This window comes from Panulirus ornatus, chromosome 7, assembly GCF_036320965.1.
Source record: "Panulirus ornatus isolate Po-2019 chromosome 7, ASM3632096v1, whole genome shotgun sequence".
Lineage (NCBI taxonomy): Eukaryota > Metazoa > Arthropoda > Malacostraca > Decapoda > Palinuridae > Panulirus > Panulirus ornatus.
Genome location: NC_092230.1, coordinates 30,732,625 through 30,757,856, shown reverse-complemented (window position 1 = coordinate 30,757,856; position 25,232 = coordinate 30,732,625). Strand labels below are relative to the sequence as shown.

General features: G+C 39.2%; 1 protein-coding gene across 3 annotated transcripts in view; it reads right to left on the bottom strand.

Moving 5' to 3' along the window:
• Positions 1–2,801: 2,801 nt before the first annotated feature.
• Positions 2,802–25,232, bottom strand: part of LOC139749498 (uncharacterized) — a 58,046-nt gene continuing 35,615 nt past the window's right edge. For all 3 annotated transcript variants that reach the window (XM_071663424.1, XM_071663422.1, XM_071663421.1), the window contains one exon: positions 2,802–13,968. In XM_071663424.1, coding sequence (XP_071519525.1) covers positions 6,292–13,968 — 7,677 coding nt within the window. In that variant the 3' untranslated portion in view covers positions 2,802–6,291. The remainder of the gene's footprint in view (positions 13,969–25,232) is intronic.

Below are 25,232 nucleotides of genomic sequence, written 5' to 3'. Positions count from 1 at the left end.
CAATGCAAATATTGCCTAGCTGGTGCATTGCATAAATGGGTCCTCCATCAGCATCTCAAACTCCCAGATATCTCTATATCAAGATACCTAACCTCTTTTCTCCATCCCTCCTTTACATCATATATCCTTCATGGAAACCAATGGCCACGAAGATGCAAGCTTTTAGTATTTACAGGAAAATTTCCCTTACTAACACGTCAATGACCACACCTAGGATCAGATGGACTGACACCATTACAGGTTGAGTAACCCTTATACAAAATGCTTGGGACCAGAGGTGTTTTGGAATATTTGCAAAGACAAAACGAGATAGGTGGGAAACAGGATGGAGAAAAAAAAAAAAAAAAAAAAAAAGGTTAGAGCTGAGACGTACCTCAATGTCTCGACCATTCAACGGGCTTTCTCAGGAGATACTGATTCCAGCATTTGGCAGGACTGTGTTCCTCAGTAAGTGATGGTCATCCGGTCGGACGCCTTGTCATGTCACTCTGATTGTCCTGCTGCCTCCATCCGTTCACAATGATCTACGCTGCCTGAAGAGACCAGCAGATGAACCCAGACCCTGTGTTAACATTGTTTTTAATCCCTTCCTCCAGGTAAGCTCTCACACTTTCACTATAAGGTCGACACCAAGGTAACTACAGGCAAGTGACACACCGTTTAGTTATAGTGTCAGAGCTTACCTAGAGGAAGAGATTAAGAACAACGTTAACACTAGGTCTGGGTTCATCTGCTGGTCATGTCAGGCAGCAGAGATCACTGTGAACTGTGGAGAGGACAAGTGATCCAACCAGAGAGCGACATGCCAAGGCGTCCAACCGGGTGACCATCACTCGCTTGAGAACACAGTCCCGCAGAATGCTGGAATCAGTATCTCCTGAGAAAGACTGTTGAACTGTCAAAATGTTGAGGTGTGTCTCTGCTCTAACCCATTTGTTTTCTTACCATCCTGTTTTCCACAAGTGTCATGATGGTTAACAGATATCTTAGGGATGGGACGCAAGTCTAAACACAAAATCCACGTTTCATATTCAACTTATAGCGCGAAGGTAATGTACACATTTTCAATAATTCTGCACATGAAACAAGTTTGTGTACAATGTGTTTGTTTGCCACCATCTCGATTCCTGACTGAATTTATATGCTACTGATAAGCCTAATCATTTTCGTACACTTGTAAACATAGCAAAGAATAAGCAAAAAACGCAGTGAATAATGCACGTAGGTCTGGCGGTGACGATGGTTTTGTAACAAACGTGCCAACAGAAATGTCAAGAGCTCAGCATGGGCAAGTGAGGTCAGGCGTGGCATTTTCCACCTGTAACGTCATGTCGCTGCAAAAAAAAAAAAAAAAAAAAAAAAAAAAAAAAAAAAGAGTATTTTGGATTAGGGATGTTCAACCTGTGCTACTAAATCTTCACACACAGCAGCAACGACGTTGAAAATATCATGTATAACCGACAATTGGAAAACGTAATACTGCTTGAGTCTGTTAATATAGTAGATGAGGAAAAAACATAGATGAAATCAGATTCAGGAGAAACAACAAATGTACAAAGATGAAACTCGATTTCAAGAGTAGAAACTACATAAAATTCAAACTTTCTATGGTACTACAAATGGGAAATAAAGTTTAGTACCACTGCACTGTGGTGGAAAATTATGTGAAATCTGTAGTGAAGGAGTAGGAACATAGTTACCTTTGGCTTCAAATACAGAGGGTAGGCTACGAAATAAGGGTGGTTGAATAAACTATCAAAAAGCCAAAAAACTTCATGTCCTGGGAAGAATATACAGCCCCTGCTAGCATTTGTAATGTATGCAATAGCTAGGAACGAGTATAGCAGGATAAGTAATGAAGAACAGGACTTTGAAAAGAATAAAGACAAAGATGATAGGTAATATAAGGATATGTATGGAAGTGTTTTCACAGTGCAGAATAATAATTTGGGAATGTCTTAGGTAAAGTCAATGCAAGATCTAAAGCAGGGGTAGCACTCCTGCTGAAGAAGTTATGGGAATGTTTGAAAAAGTGTAAGGAAGTGAGCTGCAGACTAATATGGGTAAAAGTGAAAGTGGATTACAAGAGATGGGTGACCATCAGTGCATATGCACTTTGAAATGAGAGAAGGGAGGAAGCAGCGAGTATTTTGGAGAAGAGCTGATTGTGTGTGTCGATAGTCTTGACACAAGAGATCTGTACTCATGATGGGCGATTTGAATGCGAGACTGGCAGTCGAGGGTATAAAAGTCTAAACTATGACATGGAATGATTTTTGGAGATGTTTCTCTAAAAAAAAAGTGTCTTTATGGCAGAAAATAAGGTAAATAATTTTTTCATGAATGTTTTCATGGAACACAAAATTTAATGTCTACAATATACAGGTATTCTATTTACTTATTTGGAATCATCTTTGGACCAATCTCATATAAGAGTCCTGGTGTTACCTATGACCTTTCTAAAGTCTCCTGCAGCCCAAGGTTGCATTATTTCCAGTTGCAGGGAAATGCAGACTCCTTTGAAGGAAGAAGTTCTTTGACAAGACTGTACTCCGAATAATAGAACCTTGTCAAAGGTGCCTTTTCATTCACACTGTAACTCATGCAGGCAGAGAAAATAACATGAAAAAAATTCAGTTTTGAGACTTTAAAATCGAGTATAATGAAAAATCTGCATTCTACGAAAGTAAATGGAAATTCTACTCATTCAAGGAATAAACTTCTAATTGCCCTTCCATGCCATACTTAAACAAAGGTCTTTTCACTCAAAAAAGGGGATAATTGTGTAGAAAATATTCTGACATGATGCAGTCCTACTATAATTTCAAGCACCTTACAATGTGTATACAACTTGAGAACTTTTCTTTGATGACCCAGCATGTGTAAACACAAAACAGACAAAATAAAAAAATCTTCAAAAAGAGATGTAATACACCATTTGTAACAAATTACACTATTAATTACAAATAAAATCAGACTTTGTAAAAAGAAAAACCCTGACAACAATAACAAAGATATTAAAACAAAAAACAAAGGAACTAAATTTCAAAGTATGTAAAAATAATTACTTAATGACCAAGAGCTTAGAACTAACCAAGCCTAAGTTACATTCAAACTATAAGCCTTATCATACATCCAGGAAAAAAAAAATCCCCTTACTATCGAGCAATAATAAAAAGCCTCAATTTATTTTATGTTATTTCCTGTTGTACACAATTCCAAGGTCACTATAACAATTTTTAAGGTGGAAAATCTTCAACTCCTACTTCACTATTAGTGCTCATGGCAGTAAACTCTTCAAGCTTTTGCAACTTTTCCCTATACTTCTCTGCAGCCCAAGAGAAGAGGGACAGCTGATATTCTAAATCTTTTGAAGTTTCTTCATAAGCCTGCTGAGGTCCAGTAGCTAAAGACATAAGACTTTTTCTGCTTGACCAGCAACTTAAGGTACATACCCTCAGACATGTTTCTCTGTTTCCAAGGTTGTCTTAATATTTTGTGTTTTCTGTGAAACTGCAAATCCTCTTCCTGTAAAGGAAAAGTCTGGCATTCTTGGTTCAAATGATTCTGTTTACCTTTATCAGCCCACCTCTTTACAAATTGTTTATCCTTCTTTATCATCTGCAACTGCTTCATGAGAGTCCTGCTTTAGAGCAACGTTAACACTAGGTCTGGGTTCATCTGGTCATGTCAGGCAGCAGAGATCATTGTGAACGGTGGAGAGGACAAGCGATCCAACCAGAGAGCGACATGCCAAGGCGTCCGACAAGGTGACCATCACTTGCTGGAGAACACAGCCCTGCAGAATGCTGGAATCAGTATCTCCTGAGAAAGACCGTCGAACGGTCGAAACATTGAGGTATGTCTCAGCTCTAACCCATTTGTTTTCTTACCATCCTGTTTTCCACAAGTGTCATGATGGTTAATAGATATCTTGGGGATGGGACTCAAGTCTAAACACAAAATCCACACATTTCATATTCAACTTATACACACAGCCCAAAGGTAATGTATACAATATTTTCAATAATTTTGCATGTGAAACAAATTTGTGTAACTCAACCATAAGAGAGCTAAGGTGGCTGCCCATGTGAACAATGTGTTTGTTTGACATCATCTCGACTTCTGACTGAATTTATATAGTATTGATAAACCTAATCATTTTCGTACACTTATTCACATAGCAAAGAATAAGCAAAAAACACAGTGAACAATGCATGTAGGTCTGGCAGTGATGATGGTTTTGTAACAAACGTGCCAACAAAAATGTCAAGAGCCCAGCATGGGCAAGTGAGGTCAGGTGTGGCATTTTCCACCAGTAACGTCATGTCGCTGCTAAAAAAAAAAAAAAAAATTGGAGTATTTCGGATTAGGGATGCTCAACCTGTACTACTAAATCTTCACCCATAGCACCAAGGATATTGAAAATATCATGTATAAACAACAATTGGAAAACGTAATACTGCTTGAGCCTGTTATTATGGCAGATGAGGGAAACTAGAAACTACAAAAATACAAAGATGAAACTACATAAAATTCAAACTTTCTATGGTAGTACAAATGGGAAATAAAGTTTAGTACCACTGCACTGTGGTGGAAAATTCTGTGAAATCTGTAGTGGAGTAGGAACATAGTTACCTTTGGCTTCAAATACAGAGGGTAGGCTATGAAATAAGGGTGGTTGAATAAACGATATCAAAAAGCCAAAAAACTTCATGTCCTGGGAAGAATATACAGCCACTGGCTACTGGGGTACTCTGGCCTGCTAGCATTTGTAATCTATGCAATAGCAAGGAATGAGTATAACAGGATAAGTAATAAAGAACAGGACTTTGTAAAGAATATTGTAGACAAAGAAGATAGGTAATGTAAGGATATGTATGGAAGTGTTTCATAGTGCAGAATAATAATTCAGGAATGTCTTGGGTTAAGTCAATGCAAGATCTAAAGAAGGGGTAGCACTCCTGCTAAAGAAGTTATGGGAATGTTTGAAAAAGTGTAAGGAAGTGAGCTGCAGACTAATGTGGGTAAAAAAAAAAAGTGGATTACAAGAGATAGGTGACCATCAGTGCATATGCACTTTGAAATGAGAGGAGGGAGGAAGAAGCAAGGGTTTTGGGGAAGAGCCAATTGTGTGTGTCGGTAGTCTTGACACAAGAGATCTGTACTCATGATGGGCGATTTGAATGCGAGACTGGCAGTCGAGGGTATAAAGGTCTAAACTATGACATGGAGTGATTTTTGGAGATGTTTCTCTGAAGAAAAGTGTCTATGGCAGAAAATAAGGTAGATAATTTTTTTCATGAAAGTTTTCATGGAACACAAAATTTAATGTCTACAATATACAGGTATTCTATTTACTTATTTGGAATCATCCTTGGACCAATCTCTTACGAGAGTCCTGGCATTACCTATGACCTTTCTAAAGTCTCCTGCAGCCCAAGGTTGCATTACTTCCAGTAACAGGGAAATGCAGACTCCTTTGAAGGAAGAAGTTTTTATACAAGACTGTACTCCGAGTAATAGAACCTTGTCAAAGGTGACTTCTCATTCACACTGTAACTCATGCAGGCAGAGAAAATAACATGAAAAAAATCAGTTTTGAGACTAAAATTGAGTACAATGCAAAATCTGCATTCTATAAAAGTAAAAGGAAATTCTACTCATTCAAGGAATAAACTTCTAACTGCCCTTCCATACCAGACCAACAAAGGTCTATGTACATTAATCTGTTTATTGTTACAATGGTAACACCAACCCCTACAGCCAAATTAACATGGTAATTCCTTCTTTTCATTGAAAAAAGGGGACAATTGTGTAGCAAGTATTCTGACATGATGCAGTCCTACTACAATTTCAAGCACCTGACAATGTGTGTATAACTTGGGAACTTTTCTTCGATTACCCAGCATGTGCAAACACAAAACAAACAAAAGAATACAAAAAATATTCTAAAAGAGATGTAATACACCATTTGTAACAAATTATACTATTAATTACAAATAAAATCAGACTGTTTATATGAAGAAAAACCCTGACAATAATAACAAAGATATTAAAACAAAAAACAAAGGAACTAAATTTCAAAGTATGGACAAATAATCACTTAATGACCAAGAACTTAGAATTAACTAAGCCTAAGTTACATTCACACTATAAGCCTTAATATACATTTTTCCACATCCAGGAAAAAAAAGAAAAATCCCTTATTATCAAGCAATAATCAAAAGCTTCAATTTATCTTCTGTTACTTCCTGTTGTACATAATTCCAAGATCACCATAAAACATTTTTAAGGTGGAAAATCTTCAACTCCTACTTCACTATTGGTGCTAATGGCAGTAAGCTCTTCAAGCTTTCGCAACTTTTCCCTATACTTCTCTGCAGCCCAACAGAAGAGGGACAACTGGTATTCTAAATCTTTTGAAGTTTCTTCATAAGCCTGCTGAAGTCCAGTAGCTAAAGACATAGACTTTTTCTGCTCAACCAACAACTTAAGGTACATACCCTCAGAAACACGTTTCTCTGTTTCCAAGGCTGTCTTAAGATTTTTTGTGTTTTCTATGTGAAACTGCAAATCCTCTTCCTGTAAAGGCAAAGTCTGGCAAGCTTGGTTCAAATGATTCTGTTTACCTTTATTAGCCCACCTCTTTACAACTTGTTTATCCTTCTTTATCATCTGCAACTGCTTCATGAGAGTCCTGCTTCTTGATTTTTCTTCAAGCAGCTCACGGTTCATCATACCACTCCTCATTTTCTCCTCCTTCAGCATGTTAGTAAGTTTACATACACTTTCAAGTTCCTCTTTTAATTTTAGGGGTTTACAAGATGCTTCTCCAAGTTTTAATTCTTTTCTAATAAGGATCTTAGTTGCCTTGATGTCTTCCAGCTGACATTTTAAAGTTGCATTTGTTTTAAGTGCTTCTTCAAGATCATTACGAACCAAATCTAATTGCATTTTCAAGTATCTGTCCTTCTCAGACAAAATAATTGAATGTTTCTGTTTATTTTCCTCTATATCTACTTCCAACTGCTCTTTATCTTTCTGAAGATCATGGATTTCCTGCTCTTTATGAGCTAAAGCTTCATCTGCCTCCTTATTCACCATCCGTGTCTTTTCTGTTTCTGAGATGATGGTCTCCTGAAGTTTCTGGATTATTGCTTCTTTTTGTTTCTTGTCCTCTAACTGCTCCCTTAATGCTTGTTGACATTGCTTTAAAGTTTGCTCAAGTTTTTGTTTCTCTAAAACAAAGCTTTCTTTTACTGCATCTTCCTTTTCTCTTGTTTCTTTTAAATTACATATTTCTTCTTGTAACAGTAGTATTTCTTTTGCCTTTTCCTCTATACTGGCTTCCATATATTTTGTCTTTTCTTCAAGTCTTACCAATGCCTGCTCTTTCCCTTTCAGCAGTCTTTCAACCTCAATCTTTCCTTCTACTGCATCCCTAATTTTTTCATCATTTTCCATCAATTTCTTTCCAAACTGATCATTTTTGTCTTTTTCAATTTTTAACATGGCACCTAACTGCTCCTTTTCTTCAATATGCATTTTCAAGTTCATATCTTTTTTTTCTACATCCTTTTTCAAATGGATTTTCTCACTCCTCATCACCTCCAAGGCATTGGTTCTACTCCTTAGGTTCTTTTCTATCTGTTCTGTAACTTTATGATGGTTTTCTCTTTCTTTATCAATATCTTCTTCAAGTTTTTCTATCTTCTTCTTCAAATCATTAACATTCATCTCCTTATCTTTAAGTGCATGACTGAGAACCTCTACTTTCTTTTGGTGTTCTTTAATGGTTTGTTCAATAATTAAATTCAACTTTGCCTTTTCATCATGACATACCTTTAGAGCATCATCTTTTTGGCTAATAAGGTCTCTAAGATAATCCTTGGTGTCTAATGCTTGTTTCAGATCAGTTTCAACTTGTTCCAAAAGGGTACTGATCCTTGCTCGGTCATTTTCTATTATGATTAAAGCTGTATCACTATTTCTCAGTTGTACCTCTAAGTTACCACAATCTTTCACCAACTGGGCTAAAAGTATTTCTCTAGATCTAGACCTTTCCTCTAACTTCAACCTTTCCTCAATTTCTTTAGCCATTGCCTTGTCATGTTTTCCTTTAATGTACTCCAAAGTCTTTTTCAATCTCAGCATCTCCTCTCCTGGATTCTTCTCTCTAAGAGACTGATGAGTCTGATAATCATGCCTTTTCAACCTGTGCTTTAAATATTTATGCTTTTCTCTCCTCATTCCAGCTTGTCTCACACTAGGTACAGTGTAACGATCTTTAGTAATAAGATGGAAATCTTCTCTGCTTATAATCTGACTTTTAGTCCTCTTGTTCTCATCTAACTCAACAGGAAAGTTTTCTCTTGATAAAATTCTTCTCTTCTTCTCTGGATGAGGGTTCTTCATTGTCTTCAACAGTGATGTTTCTGGCAATCCTACTTCATTACCTTTCCTCTTCATGTTTTGCCTTTGGTTACCAGAAGTGCAAGGTAAATGAAGTTTTTGTTTTTCTTCATTTAGATCCACTTCCTTGCCTTTACTTCTAACACGGTACTCAGAAAGAGTAATTTTCAAATGGTGTGATTCTTTTGAAACTACCCGCTTACTGGAGCTGGTTTCCTGAACTAAAATACTATTTGAAATACCAGCATCACCTAAAGTTATGGTGGTATTTTCTTTTGTGAAGCAATTGTGCACAATAGATGGTCTTTGTCTGATCTGTCTGCTTTGAGATATTTCAAGTTCTTTAGTTTGACCTAGACTGTCTCTTACCAACATGGGAGAGTCATTCATGGGTTCCAGCTTCATAGTTTCTATGTGATGCAGCGATACTGCTCGAGAACTATCTTGTATTGCAAAACTAGGACCAACTTTTAGTTCATCCAACCATTCGTTTTTGTCAACTGACTTATTGACCGACTCCAAAACACTGTTTGAATTTACACATAACATCTGTAAATAATTTATTATACTATCCTTAGCTTCTTGGTGATTCTTTAGTTTCTCAATTGATTCCTCTTGATTCCTGAGCATTTCCTCAAGTTGTCCATTCATTTCCTCGCGAGAAGCAAGACAGCGTTTGAGCTCTGAAACCTGCATCCTGAGTTCCTGTACACTTTTCAAGTCAGTGGCTGGACTGCCATCTCTTTCTTGCTTTGACAAATAAAATACCTGTTCAATTTCTTTTAGCTTATCTGTATCTCTTCTATGTTGTTCAACTTTGTTTTTAAGCATTAATGAATGATCTAATGTAGGTTTATAAAATACATCATCACTAACTTTCTTCCTAGCCATTCTGCCTTTGATAAAACTCTGTGAATATTCTGTATCATTAAATTTTTTTCTTATCTGGTTATTGTTAAAGCTGTCAGTAACTGAAGAACTGTCTTTGAAACTTATTGCATGGATTTCCATGACATAGTTTTGATAATGGTCTACTTCTTCCTCAAGATTATGAATCTGGGTTTCTCTTTCCTTTTCTTTCTTCTCTAATACAGCAAGGTCACTCTTAAGTTTTTCTATGATGTCATTTCTTTCTACAAGAAGATTATTACAACATACAAGTCTTTCTTCCAATTCAGTGATGCGAACACTTCGTTCTGCATGAAGTGTGGAAATATGTGCTTCCTTTTCACTCAGAATTGCCTCACAAGCATGAAGTTCTTCCTTCAATCTTTGTGCAATAGCTTCTTTTTGTTGTGCATCATACTCCAACTGACTGTGCAATGTCTGATGACACTGAATCTGAGCATCCCTTTCATGTAATGTATCCTGAACAACCTTCAACTCTTGGTTAAGTTGGTTCTTTAGAGATTCACATACTATGACTGCATTTTCCATCTGAGTATGCTTTTCTTGCTGCTGACATATTAGTAGTTCTTGTTCTCTCAGAATATCTTTTAATTTTGTAATGTCTTCCTCTAGCTGCTTAACATAGATGGGACTGACTGACTTCATCCTAAGAAGCTCTTCCTGCTGATGAATATGAGACTTACAATCTTTTACCCTACTCTCAACAACCTTTATGTGCTTTTTAAGTTGCTTTATATAATCATCTGTTCGTGATGCTTCATGTTCATTCTTACATATTTCTTCCTGCTGCTTCTTGATAATAATTTCTCTTGCCTCTACCATGTCCAAGTAAGAGTTTACCTTATCCTGTAACTGGTTGACCTTTGATTCTTTCTCCAAAACAATTTGACGAAGACAGACTAACACTTTAGGAACATGCCTGAGGTAAGCTCCCTTTTCCTCTTCAACTAAATTGTGATTAACAGTGGAACTTTGATTTTTTATCAACAGAAAAGATAATCTAATTTCTTCAATTAATGTCTCATAAATACTCATTAACTCTTGCTTACCAGAATCCCCCTCCCTTACCTTTTTCATTTCTTGCTTTGTATATTCTTGCTGATGCTTTAATTCTTCATTCTTACCTTTCAATTCTGACAGCAACCTATCAATCTCACCCCTCATTGCTTTTATTGATCTTCTAAATCCATCATAACCCCTCTGATATTCAAAAGGTGCCAAAGCCATATCCTTCTGGATAACCCCATCAAGATGACCAATCAAACTAATATCAAGTGCTTCATTCTTACATAGTTCAGGAATTTTTCCAAATATCAGACATAAACCTTTGCCCTTTGGTATACGATATACAGACTGCTTAAGAAGGTTTCCCCATACATCTCGCTTGTCTGGACAAACTTTTTCAGTAATATGTTGATACAGTTGTTGATATTGTTGAAACTGATGAGCAAATTTTGAAGTGTATTTTCTGCTCTTTGGCCTGCAAATCCTACAAATCCATGTAAAGATATCACTGTTTTTAAAAATGTTTGCATTGATGGCTGCCATTACAAGTTCGACAGTAAGATACGATCGTGGAATTGACAGAAGATGTTTACTATCACTTAGTGCACCTGATACTTGGAGAAGAGAAATCAGGTGCCCTAAATTATAACAGTTTATAACAACTTCACCTCCTGCCTGTCCCTCTTCCCTTTCAGTAAGCAAACCATAGGAGGAATTCTTTTCTAAACCACAATCTTTTATACAAAAGTCTTCAAAAATTATTTCATTTTCTTGTCCTTTGAGAGGAACATTTGATAGTGTTCCAACTATGTCTAATTTGTCTCTGTCTTTAGTCTTCAGTACATGATCAGAATCAAACTCTTCTTGAGATTCATGGTGTTCCACTACTTTACTCCTCTCTTCAGAAGGCCCCTCTCTTCCACAAACACTTGGGTATGTGTTACAGCTAAAACTGTTATGCATTCTTTCTTCAACAGTCTCATATGTGTTGACATCTCTGATACAAGGAAGACTTTCGTGATCACAGCTCCCTCCTTCAAGTTGGTTTTCTTGCCCAAAATCCATCCCAATGAATGTACTGTTATAATCGTTCTTTCCTTCCAGAACATGGTTAAGATCACTCTTACTTTTCAAAGGTGAATGGTCAAGATCACTTTCTCTTCCTACACATACAACATTTGAATCAACTTTACTTACATATACATGATTAGCCTTGTTTTCCTTACTAATGTATTCATGGTCAGAACATCCTTTACTTCTAAATGATATATCATTAGGATCCATTATCCTTCTTGAAAGTATTTGTTCCAATTCAGATTCTCCTTTCATTTGTGAACCATTAGGATAACCTTCTCTTCTTACAGCTAAATGATCACTCTCTCTCTCTAAGGATACATGACAATGCTCAGCTTCCCTTCCCACAGTCTCTCTCTCTAAGGATACACAACAATGCTCAGCTTCCCTTCCCGCAGGTACACGGTCATGATTACCTTCCATTTCCAAAGATAAATGGTTATATTCATATTCCTTTCTCACACATATGCTGTCTTGATCACCTCCTTTTTTCAATACTACATGTCCAGAATTACCTTCGTCCCTCATGTGTACATTATCAACATAACACTGTATTTCCAATGGTACACAGTCAGGATCAACTTCCCTTAAAGGTATCTGGCCAGAATGAATATTCCTTCTGTCAGTTAAATGTTCAATGTTACCTTCCTTTCCCACAGTGAAATAACCAACATTTTCCAGAGAATGTGATCTGGGAATCATATGTTCTAGGGATGACATATTGCATTTTAAAGGAAATCTTTCCTCAGTAAAAACACCATGCAAAATTTCTGATGAGGATTTTCCATCAGTCGTACAGTATTCCGATTCATGCTCATCATCATTCTTATTTTGTGGTATGTCCTTGGGCTTTCCTAAGACCCTTAGACTACCGTTCTCTCTCATAACTATAGTAGGAGGGGTATCTGTACATTCCATATAATCATCAGATTGAATTCTACTACTGTCCTCCACTGAATCACTGTGTGATACAAACATGCTTCTGTTGCTTACTCTAATCTCAGTATCATTTTTCCTTTGTTCAACAGTTTCCATATGTACATCAACTTTTGTGAGCAAGACCTGATCATCTGTATATACAGAAGAGCATTCTTGCTCATTTTCGTTAAGGACTAAGTGACTTTCTTTGCTCTTTAGTTTCTTGTGGTCTTTAAAAGTAATTGCAGTGATGAAATTACTTTTAACAACTTTGTTGGTATTTGTATTTTCAGTAATTGTTTCCTTTCTTTCACTGTAGTCTCTGATACCTCCCGAACTTTTTGTGATAAACGAAACTGCAGTTGTTTCAATAGGAACCAATTCCTTCTTAATCGGTTTGGTAAGAGCCACTTCATACTCAATATTACCTTCTCTTTTGCTGGGATTAAAATTAACAAACTTCGGTGGATGTTCTCCTGTGTCATTTTCCATATCATCTGCCCCTCCATAGAAATCAACAATATTCCCCGTTGAACTGTCTGAACAAATTCCAATTTCATCTTCCCATTTTCTGGAGAACAGTCCATGAATTCTTGGGCTTCCTTTGCATGAAAACTTTACATTACATTCCAACCATCCATCTGGGAAAACAGGTGCATGCTGCATTAAATGGGAAACAACAGGGGGATTCCCATTAGTACCATCTCTCCCCCTCATATGACTATGCACATGAAGTGATGTACTGTCTTCAGATGCAATATCACAGTCTTTAACAAAAGGTCTTGGGAGTGCCCCTTCTTTTAAGACCTCAGGTCTAATCAACTCTTCACACATTTCAAGCTTCTTACCTTGATCTTTTCCATAACTTTCCTTCAACTGACTTTCTCTACCTTCTTGAGGTTTCATTTCAATTTCCTTAATGTAATTTTCAGTCAGCATAGTGTCCTCATTTTTCTTTTGCTTTTTGTAACACTCACTATTACCTTTCAAAACACCTTTAGCAATATTCACAAGCTTTTCTTCCTTCACCTCAGTTCCAACTTGTTCAGTACATATTCCTTTCATCTTACTTTCCAAGGAATCACTTTCATCATTTCCTCTATTTATCCCAGTCATTTCCATTTCAATTTCTTTTAATGTAATATCCGCAGTTTCCTGAGTCTGTATCGTCTTCTTTTCAAATTCCCTTGTCAACACATCTTCACTTTCCTGCAACTTGTAGTTTCCCTTCCTTTCAGTTTCCTCTGAGGCATGCAATATGATTCCTTGAAAATTTACTTCCTTTTTCATTTCACTTTCCGTATGTTCACCAAAATAACTTCCCCGAGATTTCACCTCTGCATCCTTTGATGAGAGTTCCTTTTCAGTAAATTTCTTAAATGCCAGACAACCTCGTTTCAACACCTTCCCATCATTTTTTGTTAATAAATTTTTTCCACTTCCCCAAAGTTTTATTTTCATTCTTTTTGTTTTGTTTTCCTTACAAATACTTTCAGAATATTTGTAATGTATTCCTACTTCCTTTTTGCCTTCAGAACATCCTTTGCTATCATGACAACCATCTGACAGAGAGACTCTCTTTTGAGATGAGATTCGAAACGGTCTCAAACAAGCAGATCTGGAGCGAGATGAAGGCCTCATGTCCTTCTGAAAAATAAAATAGAAGTATTTATCACATACATATATGCCCTAATTTCAACAACCTGGTAAAAGAAAGCAGATGAAATGCTTGAAGACAATATGTGGTGCTGAAGAGTGCTGAAATGGTTCAGACAAATGGAAATGAGTGAAAAGTTGAAAAAGGAGATACGTGTGTCAGAAGCGGAAGGGATAAGAGAAAACAGAGACCAAACTGGAGATGAAAGGATGGGTTGAAATGAATTGCAGAGATCTGGTTTACAGGTAGATATGTACTCCCAATGGGCTAAACCAGGATATATGAGGTGGTTGGGGGGAAACTACTGAATGGCCTGTGGGACCAGGTTGTAGCTATGGAGCTGTGTTTTCAGAAAATCATATGTGACAACTTGAGAGTGAGTGAATGAATGAGTGAGGAAATGAGGCAGTATCTTCACTTGTTACTGGCACTACCTTGAGAATGGAGGAAACTGAAAACCTAAAATATTTATATATATCTATATTATTATTATCTATTTATTCCCAGGTGGCAATGGGAATAAATAAAGGCAGACAGTATGAATTATGTACATGTGTATATATGTATATGTCTGTGTGTGTATATATATGTGCACACTGAGATGTATAGGTATGTATATTTGCATGTGTGGACGTGTATGTATATACATGCGTATGTGGGTGGGTTGGGCCATTCTTTCGTCTGTTTCCTTACGCTACCTCGCTAACGTGGGAGACAGCGACAAAACAAAATAATTATATAAATATTATCATTATTATCATTATTATAAATATTATTATTATACTTTGTCACTGTTTCCCATGTCAGTGAGGTAGCACAAGGAAACAGACGAAAGAATGGCCCAACCCATCCACATATACATGTATATACATGCACATCCACACACGCACATATACATACCTATACATTTCAATGTATACATATATATACACATACACAAACAAATACATATATACACATGAACATAATTCATACTTGCTGCCTTCATTCATTCCCGTCGCCACCCTACCACATGTGAAATGACAACACCTCCCCCCACATGCACGCAAGGTAGCGCTAGGAAAAGACAACAAAGGCCACATTTGTTCACACTCAGTCTCTAGCTGTCATATATGATGCACCGAAACCACGGCTCCCTTTCCACATCCAGGCCAAACAAAACTATCCATGGTTTACCCCAGACACTTCACATGCCCTGGTTCAATCCATTGACAGCACGTCGACCCCAGTATACCATATCGTTCCAATTCACTCTATTCCTTGCCCGCCTTTCACCCTCCTGCATGTTCAGGCCCCGATCGCTCAAAATCTTTTTCACTCCATCTTTCCACCTCCAATTTGGTCTCCCACTTCTCCTCATTCCCTCCACCTCTGACACATATATCCTCTTGGTCAATCTTTCCTCATTCAATCTCTCCATGTGATCAAACCATTTCAAAACACCCTCTTCTGCTCTCTCAACCACACTCTTTTTATTACCACACATCTCTCTTACCCTTTCATTACTTACTTGATCAAACCACCTCACACCACATATTGTCCTCAAACATCTCATTTCCAACATACCCACCCTCCTCCGCACAACTCTATCAATAGCCCATGCCTTGCAACCATATAACATTGTTGGAACCACTATTCCTTCAAACATACCCAATTATGCTTTCCGATATAATGTTCTCGCCTTCCACACATTTTTCAATGCTCCCAGAACTTTCGACCCCTCCCCCACCTTGTGACTCACTTCCGCTTCCATGGTTATCCACTGCCAAATCCACTCCCAGATATCTAAAACACTTCACTTCCTCCAGTTTTTCTCCATTCAAACTTACCTCCCAACTGACTTGTCCCTCAACCCTACTGTACCTAATAACCTTGCTCTCATTCACATTTACTCTCAGCTTTCTTCTTTCACACACTTTACCAAACTCAGTCACCAGTTTCTGCAGTTTCTCACCCGAATCAGTCACCAGCACTGTATCATCACTGAACAACTGACTCACTTCCCAAGCCCTCTCATCCACAACAAACTGCATACTTGCCCTTCTCTCCAAAACTCTTGCATTCACCTCCCTAACAACCCCATCCATAAACAAATTAAACAACCACAGACACATCATGCACCCCTGCCACAAACCAATATTAACTGAGAACCAATCACTTTCCTCTCTTCCTACACATACACATGCCTTACATCCTCAATAAAAACTTTTCACTGCTTCTAACAACTTGCCTCAAACACCACATATTCTAAATACCTTCCACAGAGCATCTCTATCAACTCTATCATATGCCTTCTCCAGATCCATAAATGCTACATACAAATCCATTTGCTTTTCTAAGTATTTCTCACATACATCCTTCAAAGCAAACAATTGATCCACACATCCTCTACCACTTCTGAAACCACACTGCTGTTCCCCAATCTGATGCTCTGTACATGCCTTCACCCTCTCAATCAATAGCCTCCCATATAATTTCCCAGGAATACTCAACAAACTTATACCTCTGTAATTTGAGCACTCATCTTTATCCCATATGCCTTTGTACAGTGGCACTATGCATGCATTCTGCCAATCTTCAGGCACCTCACCATGAGTCATACATGCAGTGAATATCCTTACCAACCAGTCAACAACATAGTCACCCCCTTTTTTAATAAATTCCACTGCAATACCATCCAAACCCGCTGCCTTGCCAGCTTACATCTTTCAAAAAGCTTTTTCAGTTTACTAAATCATTCTCCCTAACCCTCTCACTTCACACACCACCTCAACCAAAACACCCTATATCTGCCACATCATCTAACACATTCAACAAACCTTCAAAATACTCACTCCATCTCCTTCTCACATCACCACTACTTCTTATCACCTCCCCATTTGCCCCCTTCACCGATGTTCCCATTTGCTCTCTTGTCTTACGTACTTTATTTACCTCCTTCCAAAACATCTTTTTATTCTCCCTAAAATTTAATGATACCCTCTCACCCCAACTCTCATTTGCCCTCTTTTTCACCTCTTGACCTCCTGCCTCTTTCTTTTATACATCTCCCACTCATTTGCATTATTACCCTGCAAAAATAGTTCAAATGCCTCTCTCTTCTCTTTCACTAATAATCTTATTTCATCCCACCACTCACTACCCTTTCTAATCTGCCCACCTCCCACGCTTCTCATGCCACAAGCATCTTTTGCGCAAGCCATCACTGCTTCCCTAAATACATCCCATTCCTCTCCCACTCCCCTTATGTCCTTTGCTCTCACCTTTTTCCATTCTGCACTCAGTCTCTCCTGGCACTTCCTCACACAAGTCTCCTTCCCAAGCTCACTTACTCTCACCACTCTCTTCACCCCAACATTCTCTCTTCTTTTCTGAAAACCTCTACAAATCTTCTCCTTCACCTCCACAAGATATTGATCGGACATCCCTCCAGTTGCATCTCTCAGCACATTAACATCCAGAAGTCTCCAACAAAGTTATATGGTTGTGAGGAATGGGCTAAAGATAGGATTGTGAGGAGGAGGGTGGATATGTTGGAAATGAGATGTGTGAGGACAATATGTGGGGTGAGGTAGTTTGATCGAATAAGTAATGAAAGGGTAAGAGAGATGTGTGGTAATAAAAAGAGTGTGGTTGAGAGATCAGAAGAGGGTGTTTTAAAGTGGTTTGGTCACATGGAGAGAATGAGTGAGGAAACACTGACAAAGAGGATATATGTGTCAGAGGTGGAGGGAATGAGGAGAAGCTGGAGACCAAACTGGAGGTGGAAGGATGGAGTGAAAAAGATTTTGAGTAATCGGGGCCTGAACATACAGGAGGGCGAAAGGCGTGCAAGGAATAGAGTGAATTGATATACCAGGGTCAATGTGCTGTCAGTGGATTGTACCAGGGCATGCGAAGCATCTAGGGTTTACCATGGAAAGTTTTGTGGGGCCTGGATGTGGAAAGGGAGCTGTGGTTTTGGTGCATTACACATGACAGCTAGAGACTGAGTGTGAACAAATGTGGCCTTTGTTGTTTTTCCTAGCGCTACCTTGCGCACACACACGGGGAGGGAAGTTTCATTTCATGTGACGTCAAGAGAAAGATGGCGGCAGGAACGGATGAAGGCAGCATGTATGAATATGTACAAGTGTATATATGTATACGTATGTGTATGTATATGTATGTATACGTTGAAATGTATAGCTATGTATATGTGTGTGTGTGGGCATTTATGTATATACACTTGTATGTGGGTGGGTTGGGTTGGGCCATTCTTCTGTCTGTTTCCTTGCACTACCTTGCTAATGCAGGAGACAGCATCAAAATATAATAATAATAATAATGAGAATAATAAAAAAGTGAGTATTTTCCAGGTTAGTTGAATGTTAGATGATAGCGTGGCAGATATACGGTGTTTTGGTCGAGGTGGTGTACAAAGTGAGTGTTAGAGACAATGATTTGGTACATAGAGAAGAGATAGTAAAAGCTTTGCGGAAGATGAAAACCAGCAAGGCAGCAGGTTTAGATGGTATTGCAGAGGAATTTATTATAAAAGGGGGTGACTGTGTTGTTGACTGATTGGTAAGGATATTTAATGTAAGTATGACTCACGGTGAAGTGCCTGAGGATTGGCGGAATGCATGCATAGTGCCATTGTACAAAGGCAAATGGGATAAAGGTTAGTGTTCAAATTACAGAGGTATAAGTTTGTTGAGTACTCCTGGGAAATTATATGGGAGGGTATTGATTGAGAGGGTGAAGGCATGTACAGAGCATCAGATTGGGGAAGAGCAGTGTGGTTTCAGAAGTGATAGAGGATGTGTGGATCAGGTGTTTGCTTTGAAGAATGTACATGATAAATACTTAGAAAAGCAAATGGATTTGTATGTAGCATTTATGGAGCTGGAGAAGGCATATGATGAAGTTGACAAAGATGGTCTGTGGAAAGTATCAAGAACATATGGTGTGGGAGGCAAGTTGTATATATATATCATCCCTGGGGATAGGGGTGAAAGAATACTTCCCTCGCATTCCTCGCGTGTCGTAGAAGCCAACTAGAGGGGACGGGAGCGGGGGGCCAGAAATCCTCCCCTCCTTTTATTTTTTAACTTTCTAAAATGGGAAACAGAAGAAGGAGTCACGCGGGGAGTGCTCATCCTCCTCGAAGGCTCAGACTGGGGTGTCTAAATGTGTGTGGATGTAACCACGATGTGAAAAAAGGAGAGATAGGTAGTATGTTTGAGGAAAGGAACCTGGATGTTTTGGCTCTGAGTGAAACGAAGCTCAAGGGTAAAGGGGAAGAGTGGTTTGGGAATGTCTTGGGAGTAAAGTCAGGGATTAGTGAGAGGCCAAGAGCAAGGGAAGGAGTAGCAGTACTCCTGAAACAGGAGTTGTGGGAGTATGTGATAGAATGTAAGAAAGTAAATTCTTGATTAATATGGGTAAAACTGAAAGTTGATGGAGAGAGATGGGTGATTATTGGTGCATATGCACCTGGGCATGAGAAGAAAGATCATGAGAGGCAAGTGTTTTGGGAGCAGCTGAATGAGTGTGTTAGTGGTTTTGATGCACGAAACCGGGTTACAGTGATGGGCGATTTGAATGCAAAGGTGAGTAATGTGGCAGTTGAGGGAATAATTGGTATACATGGGGTGTTCAGTGTTGTAAATGGAAATGGTGAAGAGATTGTAGATTTATGTGCTGAAAAAGGACTGGTGATTGGGAATACCTGGTTTAAAAAGCGGGATATACATAAGTATACGTATATAAGTAGGAGAGATGGCCAGAGAGCGTTATTGGATTACGTGTTAATTGACAGGCACGCAAAAGAGAAACTTTTGGACGTTAATGTGCTGAGAGGTGCAACTCGAGGGATGTCTGATCATTATCTTGTGGAGGCTAAGGTGAAGATTTGTATGGGTTTTCAGAAAAGAAGAGTGAATGCTGGGGTGAAGAGGGTGGTGAGAGTAAGTGAGCTTGGGAAGGAGACTTGTGTGAGGAAGTACCAGGAGAGACTGAGTACAGAAAGGAAAAAGGTGAGAACAATACATATATATATATATATATATATATATATATATATATATATATATATATATATATACATATATATATATATATATATAATATATATATATATATATATATATATATATATATATATATATATATATATATATATATATATATATATATGTTTGAGGAAAGGAACCTGGATGTTTTGGCTCTGAGTGAAACGAAGCTCAAGGGTAAAGGGGAAGAGTGGTTTGGGAATGTCTTGGGAGTAAAGTCAGAGGTTAGTGAGAGGACAAGAGCAAGGGAAGGAGTAGCACTACTCCTGAAACAGGAGTTGTGGGAGTATGTGATAGAATGTAAGAAAGTAAATTCTAGATTAATATGGGTAAAACTGAAAGTTGATGGAGAGAGATGGATGATTATTGGTGCATATGCACCTGGGCATGAAAAGAAAGATCATGAGAGGCAAGTGTTTTGGGAGCAGCTAAATGAGTGTGTTAGTGGTTTTGATGCACAAGACCGGGTTATAGTGATGGGTGATTTGAATGCAAAGGTGAGTAATGTGGTAGTTGAGGGAATAACTGGTATACATGGGGTGTTCAGTGTTGTAAATGGAAATGGTGAAGAGCTTGTAGACTTATGTGCTGAAAAAGGACTGGTGATTGGGAACACCTGGTTTAAAAAGCAAGATATACTTAAGTATACGTATGTAAGTAGGAGAGATGGACAGAGAGTGTTATTGGATTACGTATTAATTGACAGGCGCACTAAAGAGAGACTTTTGGATGTTAATGTGCGGAGAGGTGCAACTGGAGGGATGTCTGATCATTATCTTGTGGAGGCGAAGGTGAAGATTTGTATGGGTTTTCAGAAAAGAAGAGAGAATGTTGGGGTGAAGAGGGTTGTGAAAGTAAGTGAGCTTAGGAAGGAGACTTGTGTGAGGAAGTAACAGGAGAGACTGAGTACAGAATGGAAAAAGGTGAGAACAAAGGAGGTAAGGGGAGTGGGGGAGGAATGCAATGTATTTAGGGAAGCAGTGATGGCTTGCGCAAAAGATGCTTGTGGCATGAGAAGCCTGGAAGGTGCGTTGATTAGAAAGGGTAGGGAATGGCGGGATGAAGAAGTAAGATTATTAGTGAAAGAGAAGAGAGAGGCATTTGGATGACTTTTGCAGGGAAAAAATGCAAATGAGTGGGAGATGTATAAAAGAAAGATGCAGCAGGTCAAGAGAAAGGTGCAAGAGGTGAAAAAGAGGGCAACTGAGAGCTGGGGTGAGAGAGTATCACTAAATTTTAGGGAAAATAAAAAGATGTTCTGGAAGGAGGTAAATAAAGTGCGTAAGACAAGGGAGCAAATGGGAACTTCAGTGGGGGAGGAATGCAATGTATTTAGGGAAGCAGTGATGGCTTGCGCAAAAGATGCTTGTGGCATGAGAAGCCTGGAAGGTGCGTTGATTAGAAAGGGTAGGGAATGGCGGGATGAAGAAGTAAGATTATTAGTGAAAGAGAAGAGAGAGGCATTTGGATGACTTTTGCAGGGAAAAAATGCAAATGAGTGGGAGATGTATAAAAGAAAGATGCAGGAGGTCAAGAGAAAGGTGCAAGAGGTGAAAAAGAGGGCAACTGAGAGTTGGGGTGAGAGAGTATCATTAAATTTTAGGGAAAATAAAAAGATGTTCTGGAAGGAGGTAAATAAAGTGCGTAAGACAAGGGAGCAAATGGGAACTTCAGTGAAGGGGGCTAATGGGGAGGTGATAAGTAGTGGTGATGTGAGAAGGAGATGGAGTGAGTATTTTGAAGGTTTGTTGAATGTGTTTGATGATAGAGTGGCAGATATAGGGTGTTTTGGTCGAGGTGGTGTGCAAAGTGAGAGGGTTAGGAAAAATGATTTGGTAAACAGAGAAGAGGTAGTAAAAGCTTTGTGGAAGATGAAATCTGGCAAGGCAGCAGGTTTGGACGGTATTGCAGTGGAATTTATTAAAAAAGGGGGTGACTGTATTGTTTGGTAAGGTTATTTAATGTATGTATGATTCATGGTGAGGTGCCTGAGGATTGGCGGAATGCTTGCATAGTGCCACTGTACAAAGGCAAAGGGGATAAGAGTGAGTGCTCAAATTACAGAGGTATAAGTTTGTTGAGTATTACTGGGAAATTATATGGGAGGGTATTGATTGTGAGGGTGAAGGCATGTACAGAGCATCAGATTGGGGAAGAGCAGTGTGGTTTCAGAAGTGGTAGAGGATGTGTGGATCAGGTGTTTGCTTTGAAGAATGTATGTGAGAAATACTTAGAAAAGCAAATGGATTTGTATGTAGCATTTATGGATCTGGAGAAGGCATATGATAGAGCTGATAGAGATGCTCTGTGGAAGGTATTAAGAACATATGGTGTGGGAGGAAAGTTGTTAGAAGCAGTGAAAAGTTTTTATCGAGGATGTAAGGCATGTGTACGTGTAGGAAGAGAGGAAACTGATTGGTTCTCAGTGAATGTAGGTTTGCGGCAGGGGTGTGTGATGTCTCCATGGTTGTTTAATTTGTTTATGGATGGGGTTGTTAGGGAGGTGAATGCAAGAGTTTTGGAAAGAGGGGCAAGTATGAAGTCTGTTGGGGATGAGAGAGCTTGGGAAGTGAGTCAGTTGTTGTTCGCTGATGATACAGCGCTGGTGGCTGATTCATATGAGAAACTGCAGAAGCTGGTGACTGAGTTTGGTAAAGTGTGTGAAAGAAGAAAGTTAAAAGTAAATGTGAATAAGAGCAAGGTTATTAGGTACAGTAGGGTTGAGGGTCAAGTCATTTGGGAGGTAAGTTTGAATGGAGAAAAACTGGAGGAAGTAAGGAAGTAAAGTGTTTTAGATATCTGGGAGTGGATCTGGCAGCGGATGGAACCATGGAAGCGGAAGTGAATCATAGGGTGGGGGAGGGGGCGAAAATCCTGGGAGCCTTGAAGAATGTGTGGAAGTCGAGAACATCATCTCGGAAAGCAAAAATGGGTATGTTTGAAGGAATAGTGGTTCCAACAATGTTGTATGGTTGCGAGGCGTGGGCTATGGATAGAGTTGTGCGCAGGAGGGTGGATGTGCTGGAAATGAGATGTTTGAGGACAATGTGTGGTGTGAGGTGGTTTGATCGAGTAAGTAATGTAAGGGTAAGAGAGATGTGTGGAAATAAAAAGAGCGTGGTTGAGAGAGCAGAAGAGGGTGTTTTGAAATGGTTTGGGCACATGGAGAGAATGAGTGAGGAAAGATTGACCAAGAGGATATATGTGTCGGAGGTGGAGGGAACGAGGAGAAGTGGGAGACAAAACTGGAGGTGGAACGATGGAGTGAAAAAGATTTTGAGTGATTGGGGCCAGAACATGCAGGAGGGTGAAAGGCGTGCAAAGAATAGAGTGAATTGGATCGATGTGGTATACCGGGGTTGACGTGCTGTCAGTGGATTGAATCAGGGCATGTGAAGCGTCTGGGGTAAACCATGGAAAGTTGTGTGGGGCCTGGATGTGGAAAGGGAGCTGTGGTTTCGGGCATTATTGCATGACAGCTGGAGACTGAGTGTGAACGAATGAGGCCTTTGTTGTCTTTTCCTAGCGTTACCTCGCACACATGAAGGGGGAGGGGTATGGTTTTCCATGTGTGGCGAGGTGGCGATGGGAATGAATAAAGGCAGACAAGTGTGAATTGCGTGCATGGGTATATATGTATGTGTCTGTGTGTGTATATATATATGTGTACATTGAGATGTATAGGTATGTATATTTGCGTGTGTGGACGTGTGTGTAGATACATGTGTATGGGGGTGGGTTGGGCCATTTCTTTCGTCTATTTCCTTGCGCTACCTCGCAAACGCGGGAGACAGCGACAAAGCAAAATAAAAAAAAAATATATATATATATATATATATATATATATATATATATATTTTTTTTTTTTTTTTATACTTTGTCGCTGTCTCCCGTGTTTGCGAGGTAGCGCAAGGAAACAGACGAAAGAAATGGCCCAACCCCCCCCATACACATGTATATACATACGTCCACACACGCAAATATACATACCTACACAGCTTTCCATGGTTTACCCCAGACGCTTCACATGCCTTGATTCAATCCACTGACAGCACGTCAACCCCTGTATACCACATCGCTCCAATTCACTCTATTCCTTGCCCTCCTTTCACCCTCCTGCATGTTCAGGCCCCGATCACACAAAATCTTTTTCACTCCATCTTTCCACCTCCAATTTGGTCTCCCTCTTCTCCTTGCTCCCTCCACCTCCGACACATATATCCTCTTGGTCAATCTTTCCTCACTCATCCTCTCCATGTGCCCAAACCACTTCAAAACACCCTCTTCTGCTCTCTCAACCACGCTCTTTTTATTTCCACACATCTCTCTTACCCTTACGTTACTCACTCGATCAAACCACCTCACACCACACATTGTCCTCAAACATCTCATTTCCAGCACATCCATCCTCCTGCGCACAACTCTATCCATAGCCCATGCCTCGCAACCATACAACATTGTTGGAACCACTATTCCTTCAAACATACCCATTTTTGCTTTCCGAGATAATGTTCTCGACTTCCACACATTCTTCAAGGCCCCCAGAATTTTCGCCCCCTCCCCCACCCTATGATCCACTTCCGCTTCCATGGTTCCATCCGCTGCCAGATCCACTCCCAGATATCTAAAACACGTCACTTCCTCCAGTTTTTCTCCATTCAAACTCACCTCCCAATTGAATTGACCCTCAACCCTACTGTACCTAATAACCTTGCTCTTATTCACATTTACTCTTAACTTTCTTCTTCCACACACTTTACCAAACTCAGTCACCAGCTTCTGCAGTTTCTCACATGAATCAGCCACCAGCGCTGTATCATCAGCGAACAACAACTGACTCACTTCCCAAGCCTCTCTCATCCCCAACAGACTTCATACTTGCCCCTCTTTCCAAAACTCTTGCATTTACCTCCCTAACAACCCCATCCACAAACAAATTAAACAACCATGGAGACATCACACACCCCTGCTGCAAACCTACATTCACTGAGAACCAATCACTTTCCTCTCTTCCTACACGTACACATGCCTTACATCCTCGATAAAAACTTTTCACTGCTTCTAACAACTTTCCTCCCACACCATATATTCTTAATACCTTCCACAGAGCATCTCTATCAACTCTATCATATGCCTTCTCCAGATCCATAAATGCTACATACAAATCCATTTGCTTTTCTAAGTATTTCTCACATACA